Source organism: Haplochromis burtoni, unplaced genomic scaffold (genome assembly GCF_018398535.1).
Source record: "Haplochromis burtoni strain Fernald_Lab_line unplaced genomic scaffold, NCSU_Asbu1 Contig_584, whole genome shotgun sequence".
NCBI classification, from domain to species: domain Eukaryota; kingdom Metazoa; phylum Chordata; class Actinopteri; order Cichliformes; family Cichlidae; genus Haplochromis; species Haplochromis burtoni.
In genome coordinates, this window is record NW_024582945.1 from 232,601 (window position 1) to 241,024 (window position 8,424).

Below are 8,424 nucleotides of genomic sequence, written 5' to 3' on the forward strand. Positions count from 1 at the left end.
TGCTGGGTCCACTGCAGTAGCAAAAAAGGACAATGCAGCAGGCGATGCAACACATCAGTGAAAGTTCCCGACCTCTCAGTGTGTTGTTTCATCATGTCCACTTTCAGAAGCTCTCAGCTGATGGGTGGCATTGTTGTGTCTGTGTCCATCTTTTATATACAGTCTATGAATAGAAAACACAAATAGTTAATTTTAAATAGTCAAAAAAATGTGTTTAAATAGAGATAAATAAAAATAACCACATTTTAATGAATATATAAAAATCTACATTTATTGTATGTAAAAGCAAAGCATTCAGGCAGCACTGTGTGTCAGAGGTAAACCAGCAGTGAGCTGGTATTAGTCATCAGTCTGGTTAAACCAGATGCAGAGAGCAGCTTTAAACTGTTTGTTGGAATAGGAGGGACTGGCTGTAAACTGAGGGAACTCTACAGGGTCTGCTGCAGAGCAGAGGGTACTGGAGGACCTGGTACGTGAGAATAAGTGTTGCTGCATTTGATCGCAACAGTCTACTTAGAGAGATGACACCAAGGGTCATCTCTCCAAGGGCCCCCAGAATGTCCAAGACGAGGCAGGTGGGAAGTGGGCAGACAGGTAGAGAACTGGTAATACTAGTACATTAGCTGGTTTTGGCACCCAGAGAAACACTGGTTACACAGGGGGAAGCACAGGACACTGCAGAAAGGAGACCCGATTATCACTATGTGGGAAAAGACAGGCTGGAGGAATTCTGCCTAGAAACACCATAAGTGGAAGGATGGCCATGGCAGGAGGGCTGCACCCACGGACGGCGCAGAGACTGTGTTGGCTGAGCGAAGTCACAACAGACGCTAACAAATGCAGAAAACACAAAAACTATGTTTTTAAAAAGTGTACATATCTGCCTGAACTGGGATATGTGGTGTTTCCTTTCTGTTCAAATGTCATTTCAATCACTTCTCTATGCACACGACGATTTGGAGGGTTTGGAAGAAATGACTCCATTTCTGTCTGAATGAATGACAGATGAAATCTCTTAGAAGTAAGTGTGTTTTGATGAACAGCTGATTCTACGCTGATGTCAGAGTCAAGTGTTTTCAAGGATAACAATCAGGTGTTAGAGAGAAAAGAGACTAAATCCAAAGTATGACCTAAACACGTTTAGAAAGATGATTTATGGCCACAGCATCTGGACTCCACCAGCCCAGAGTGTACAAGGAGGGAATTAATGACCACTGGACGGCAAGAAGACAGCCTCTTTGCAGTTTTTGGTGGAGAAGCATCCCAGCATAAGAGCATGTCTAACATGCTGGAGCAGGATGGCTCATCACTGAGAAAATGATGGAACATGGAAATATCCCAAAGCTGCAGAGTTTTGTTTCCAGCTCTGAGTCTCTAAATGTAAACCTTGAACCAGCACTGAGAAGTCAACCTTTACGAGACGCTGACAGAATACTGGTTTAAACGATGTAATCCCATTACATTTTAAAGTCAGACTTTTGGGCCAGGTTTTTAGTCTAACTTTATAAAAGACGACATTTGTTAAACTAAAAATCCACAGTCTACATATGCATGATGATTTTCAGTTGTGCTTCCATAGATTTATTTTCTGCCTCATTATGCACTCATGGAGGAGGCTGAACCTGTTATATAATAACTCGAAACCAGAGTTACAACCAGCATCATGGACATTACAAAAGCCCATGTAGCATACTGAGCTTACTGGTGCACAGACACTCAACAGCATCTAACCAGACATGTGCGATCATTTTTGGTTCAGTGAAAGACGAAAAACAAACGCTTCTGCAAATTTGTTTTATTAAATAAAACCCAAACATCAGCTGAGGGCCAAGAGAAAGGCATATTTATATTAACAGACACATTAAATATGTACAGTCCTGTAGACACAGCTCACAGGTCCAGAGTGCCTCTCATTCGTTTTGCTCAGCTCAAGAAAAAGAATAAACACAAATCCAAAGTATAAATAGTAGAATATAAAATTTGCTCTTGTGTAATCTACACTATGTACAGTTAATGCTTAAACACTGACACCAAGCTAAAAGGAACATCCTCCTGTTCATGTGAGTGAGTCTGCAAACAAATCTTTTATGACTTTTGGGGAAAATAAAAATAAATCTGAGATGTTTATTCGGTTTAATTTTGTACATAGCTGGTGAACTTGGTTGGCAGATTGTCTTCGGGATAGACAGTAGGTCCTGTTTTCATGGTTGGAGGCCCATTTAAAAGAGTCCAGTGACACTTTGTTACCACCTCCACCAGGAACACCTTCAGCAGAACCTTGGCAAATTCCTTCCCAATGCACATCCTGGAGCCACCACCAAAGGGGATGTACTGAAACCTGGAGGAGTCCGCACACGGATCGGACATGAAGCGCTCTGGCTGGAAGTCTTCTTTGTCGGGGAAGATCTCTGCCACATCATGAGTGTCGCAGATACTGTAGACGACGTTCCAGCCTTTGGGAATCTGGTAACCCTGAGGAGGCAAGTGGAAATCATTAGTGAGCCGCTTCTGTCATGAGTCTAAAAGCTTCCGTGTTCATGTTACTTATGAAATTGTTGCCAGCTTACATTGAGCTCAAAGGTCTTGAGGGCCACTCTGAAGCCTCCAGGCACAGGAGGGTTGATCCTCAGCGTCTCTTTGATGACACAGCCTGTGTATTTCAGCTGCTCCAAGGACTCGATGTTCAGGCTCTGTAGGTCCATGCCCTGCGCCGCCTGAACACAGAAAGCGATATCCAACTGTTCTGTGAAGCTGCAAAGTCAGCTGCCCGTCTTTGTTTTCCCTCAGTTTTCTAAGCTTAGTCAATGCGCACAACAAAGGAACCCACACAGCCACAGGAAGAACTCCACAGAAGAAGTCTCCAAGTGGGGTTCAAACCAGAAGCCTCGATGCTGTGAGGCAGCAGTGCTAACCACTGATGGCCACTTGAGGTTCTTCAGAAGCTTCAGTATGGATGGAGCTCCACAGTAGTTCTGTGATGTGCAAAATTATTAAAGTAACTTTATTATAGTTTAATTTAACCAGAAATACAAGTCTTGGGAAATCTAAAGCATCAGACTGGACAGCAAAGACTCGGGACTGTTATTACACAACAAGTCAAAGCTGTGGAGATCCAGAAATTCTTTTATTGCTGCCATATAACCTGCATCATTATAACTGCATTAATAACATTCTTTACAGCAATATTTCATCTAATAATATTTCTCAGTCTTGATACTGCATTACAGCCGTTTATTGAAGATGTCCATTTGAGGATCCTTCCGTTATGTTAACTTTTATTACAAGTACAGTCAGAAGTATTTCATACACATTGCATATCTGTGCTTATTTTGAGTTGATGTTCGGGTCATTAAGGGTTTTAAGCTTCACTGGCGTGACTGTCCAGGTGATCCATGCTGAGGGAAACTAGAACATAGAAGGATAGCTGCAATGCATGCTTACAGTACATATAATCTAGGAATAGGCCTGAGCAGAGGCCCAAATGTTTCCAGCTTCTTGTTGCAAACCTGTTGCATTTTATTCTACTTGGTAACAGATGACTGGAGGCGATAACCAGCCCTCTCTGAGGGCTTAAGATTATTACCTTGTATGGAAGGTGTTATCAAAATGAGAAGTTCTATGTCTGTTTATAGCCATTAAAGATGTACAAGATGTGACTAATGCCTGGAACCTATTGTGGAACCTATTTTAATCTGTCATTGACGGCATGGGGGGGCGTGTACCCCACTGCTTTATAAGTGTCCACAACATGTATTTTGGTCAGAAGACATATGTTGATATTTTCTCCGGGCTGTTAATAAACTCAACGTTGGCTTGCACTTTTCTGGGGCCTCCGTGGTTTGTGACACTGCTCTACATTGATCGATTTCGTGACAAAGCTCAGCACCAGGTGATAGATGGGTATGAAAGTCCAGACCTTGTTTTTACAAAATAAGCTAAAAACAGTCCCTGTAAACAAGCTTTACCTTGTCCTCGAGCTCCTGTCTCAGTTTATGCACTACTTTGGGGTTTAGACCCAGGAACATGACCAGAGAGGTGGCTGTGCTGGCTGTGGTTTCATGCCCCCCAAACAACAGCTCTGTGGCAGACTGCTTGATGGCCTGCAAACAGAAATACACTTACAGTGGCTCATATGGACAGAAATCGGTTTTGCAGACGTGCGTTGCAGCAGGTGACCTCCTCATTACCTGCATGCTGATGGGCTCTTTGTTCTTGTTGCTGCTGTCTATGAGCTGCTGCAGGGCGTCTCTGGGTTTCCACTCCTGGTCTGACTCCTGCACCTTCTTCTTGATGTTCTCCTCAATCTTAGAGTGGATGAAGTTCCTTGCTTTCAGACCCTGCAGGAGAGGAAGCAGGAAAGGTGGGAATAGAGGGGAAAACATCAGATGAGGGTAGGCGAGAGAAGATCAAATGCACCCTAAACGATTTCATCTTATCCGTAAAGTCTTGCTATTATTTGGACTAACTGTACAATTTTAAAATATTGGCATTTCATGCTTCTTACCCTGTACAGTCCACTGAAAGGTACATCAATGGGCAAAGAGAACAGGTTCTTGATCATTTCCTCGAAAGCCTCCACCAGCTCGTGCTCATTGGTTTGAATCTGCTCCGGCTCAAAGCCCAGCAGGACCCTCATGGCAATGCGGAACATCAGCCGCTTCATCTCTGGGTAGACCAACACGCAGGAGTCACTTGCCAGCCATTCCTGCACTGCAGCCTGAACTTCCTCCTGGATAACGGGGATATAGAGCTCTAAAGCCTCCCTGGAAAAGGCGCGCAGGATAGCCTGAGGGGGCACAGGAGTGATGATGGAAGAGCAGACTTAGTGAGACCATTTCACCTCAGTGCTGGTGTCAAAGACAAGTATTCTGTCCTTAAATGTTTTTACTCAGGCAATATGCCACAAATAACATTAGAGCTCGACAAGTCAGCAGCTGACATCACTTCATTTACACTGATTCCAGGTCAGTGTGTTAGCAAAACTTGAAAAAGACGATTTGCATCTGGAACCAGTTTCAGAATAATTATGCAGACAAATGCAAAGCAGCTCAAGTCCGACTTTTAATGTTTAGATATGGTTCCAGCTCAATGCACTTTATATAGTGAAAGACTGTCACATTATTCCCCCTGCCAAGCTCCTGGCAGATGTGCAAAGAAATGACTCTTTTAACAGGAAGAGATCGCCAACAGATCCAGGCTCACAGAAGCAGCTACGTAGAACGACCTGCGACCAAATGGGGGGTGAGGGGGAAAGACTAGAGCAAAGAGGAGAGACCACAGCGAGACTGAGGACAAAGACGTGCAGAACATGAAAGAGGAATGAGTCTATAGCAGCATAACTAAGCTGGTTCAGCATCACCTGCTTGAGTCCTGATTTGAAGCTTTATCAAAACAGAAACATTCAAGCTGGGTTTCAAAAGCAGGGTGGGTGGTGTGGGGTGCACAACTCCGTGTGGGCCTTCTGCTCGACAAAATCCAATTGGTCTAAAAATGCTATGGTCAAAAAACCTCGACCACACCTCGCTGAATAAAGCAAAAACATTTGGGGTCCAACAGCCTGCCGACCAGTTTCCAGCATTTTGCTTTATTACAGTTCTTGTGACATTCAGCACGCCTTCACCTGATCCCGGCTCAGCTGGCTTTTATTTCTCGTTACTCTTTAGTTTTACTATAATTATTTGCATGTTTTACATCACTGCTTGTTGCAGCTTTAATGCCTCAGCACATCTGAAGCTTAACCTAAATTATAAGACTCCTCCGAGGCACAGTGCGTGCCGAAATGTGGGTCGCACGTGCGATTCAACGGGTTTCATCTATATTCAGAGACTGCTATAAACCATCTATGGACATTTTTGTTTCTGTAGTAAAACTTGGCATATTTGCTTAAACAGAATCAATGTTAAATGAAAATTGCATTTCCCCCTCACATTTGAAAAAGTAAGCATTATTGTGAACTACAACTATAGACCTTTCAGAGACCATCACTGGGTGTCTTTTGGATTCTCTTTATTAGTATGTGCTCAAATGTGGGACTTTACAGGACACCAACTAGCAAAAACGTTTTGATACAGCCGTCCCAAAATACGGATCCTGATTCACTCTTTTGAGAATCTGGGGCTTTTATGTTTACAGTTTAAGATATTCATGTTCAAACACTGCCACAGATTTCAAAAACAAACAGAAACATGCAGGAAGTAGGTGGATGGAGCATTCTCTGGAGGATTTGATATGAAGCTAAGATCGCAAAAAAACCAAAGTCTAAATTCTAAACGATTTTCGATTCGATTCTAAAACAAATTAGAGACAGAAAATGTTCTGAGAATGTGTTTGTATGGAATGACCCTGGTATTAGAAAGACAAACTACATTGTGTCAGGGGACATCAAGTCTCTGCTTTCATAAAATGACAGAAAGTTTCTTTAAAAAACAAAACAACAACAAAACTCACTACAATGACACTGCGGCAGTAGCTGTCAAATCTGGAGGTATAGTGTGACAGATATGACCGTGGCATGATGATATTGAGCTTCAGCACCTGGAGGTAACTGGTGCAAACTGGTGCCATGTCACAAACCTGAACAGAACCGAAGTGACCGAGCTCGAGTTTCCCGGTTTTTGTAGAGAGGAGACGCATTTGTTCAGAGTTTGGACGCAAACCTGATGTAACCCCCCCGCTGTAGCCAGTGCTCCCTCTACGGAAAGGTCAAAGTAACTTACTTTTTTTTTAGTCTTGTGCTGAGCTCCGTGCATGTTGGAGAGCGTCTCCGTGCCCAGGATCGCGCGAACAGAAGCGGGCCACTGCGCGGACACCAGCCTGTGCTCCCCCAGGAGGATCTGCTTGACGTTATCCGCGCCAGTCACGCGCACCGTGCGGTTCCCGAACAGGTGTGTGCGGTAGATGTAACCGTACTTCTCCCGCTTCATCCGAAGAAATGTTTTCCTCTGTGAACATATGGCCACGCAAACAAACTGTCACGTGTGGATGGTTTTACCCTCACGCACGATACATTAAATATACATGAACACATTTATGACAGTGGGTTCATTTTAATTCTACACTTCCCATAAGCTCCGGGAAACCCAAACTTTCACGCTTAAGTTGAATATAATATTTCATCCTCCGCGTGATGACAAGAAGCAGCGTTTACCTGGAGGAGGAGTTGCAGCGTCTCTCCAATGAAAGGCAAGCCCATGGACCCGGGGGGCAGCGGGAAAGGGCAAGTCGGGTCTCTGCATCGGAGCGTGTAAATCTCCCACAGCTTCACGGCCAACAGGAATAGCAGAATGGGAAGCGCTACGGTGCACAAGAACGTGGTCAACAGTGCATTCACGACCATGTTGCAGCGTCTCGTGGGCCCGGTGAAGACTTCAGGTGGAGCTCAGTCTGTGTCTGGGACTCCGGTGTGCCAAGCCGCAGTTTTTATAGGCTGGCAAGCCCGTGGGCAGCCCATTACCTTCTCCTCCCTCCGATAAATTAGTTCACGCAAAGTTCATCTTTAATTGTGGGTGTTGCTCGGCCCCGCCTCCGACCTGTGCTGGCTGACTCGCCTCACCATTTGTTCCAGAGGCCACGGCTTTAGTCCCTACCTCCTGTTGCACGCACACAATCCTCGGCGGATTTCACTGAGAAAAGGTGATGATTCCCACCGAGACAATGGAAGTCCCAAGACGCCTTTGTTGGCAATAAGCAGCTACTTTACACACTCATTACCTTGGCTTAAGCCCCGCTTGTAGGAGCGGTAATCATGCGCCGAGTATTCAGGAGCAATGACCTTTCCAATTTTCAGAAAATGTAAAAGCGGCGCTTAATCCCTCTCCCCGTGGGTGCCGTGGGTGCCATTCATAGTTAAAAGTCCGAGTTGTTTTTCTTTCATAGCCTGTGACCGCTGTGGCTTACCCTCCTGCCTTAATTATAAATCAATACGTGAATAAGGCAGCACGTGACTATCAGAGATGAAGGTGGAAGCTGCGCTGCGCGGTGACGCGCGGCTTCTCTTTCAGCCACTTTCTAATCTCGAAGAAGACTTTAACCTGCCGTCAGTCTGTCCTGCCGTGTGCGTGTTATAAAAATGATATCTCTCTGAGTGGGTTCAAACACGGGTCACACGCAGGGTTATTCCCAGGTTACGCTGCTGCACGCAGAGTAAACACCGAGCAGAGAACGTCCTCGTCAGCCGAGCCGCTGCGTTTGGACTCTTTGTTTTTACGAGCTGCCATAACTTCACAAGGGGTGTGTGTGTGTGTGTGTGTGTGTGTGTGTGTGTGCGAGCGTGCGTGCGTGCGTGTGCGCGCTCAGCCTGACAGAGACAACTTGGCTGCTGTTTTTACAGCGAAGCATTACACGGATGGATCTTTCTGTTCTGGCTGACTGTGCGCGCCCTGAGGTTCACCCCTGTGGAAGGTGCGGCAGCTATCACCATTACAG

At 45.1% G+C, this 8,424-nt stretch overlaps 1 protein-coding gene across 1 annotated transcript; it reads right to left on the reverse strand.

The window, feature by feature from the left end:
* Positions 1-1,783: 1,783 nt before the first annotated feature.
* On the reverse strand, positions 1,784-7,621 carry LOC102299365 (cytochrome P450 26A1). Its single transcript, XM_005948864.3, has 7 exons — positions 7,148-7,621; positions 6,717-6,941; positions 4,505-4,786; positions 4,188-4,337; positions 3,966-4,100; positions 2,568-2,714; positions 1,784-2,472 (listed from the first exon to the last, which is right to left on the reverse strand). Exons 1-7 carry the CDS (start codon positions 7,334-7,336, stop codon positions 2,134-2,136), a joined length of 1,467 nt encoding a protein of 488 aa, XP_005948926.1. The 5' UTR covers positions 7,337-7,621; the 3' UTR covers positions 1,784-2,133.
* Positions 7,622-8,424: the final 803 nt, after the last annotated feature.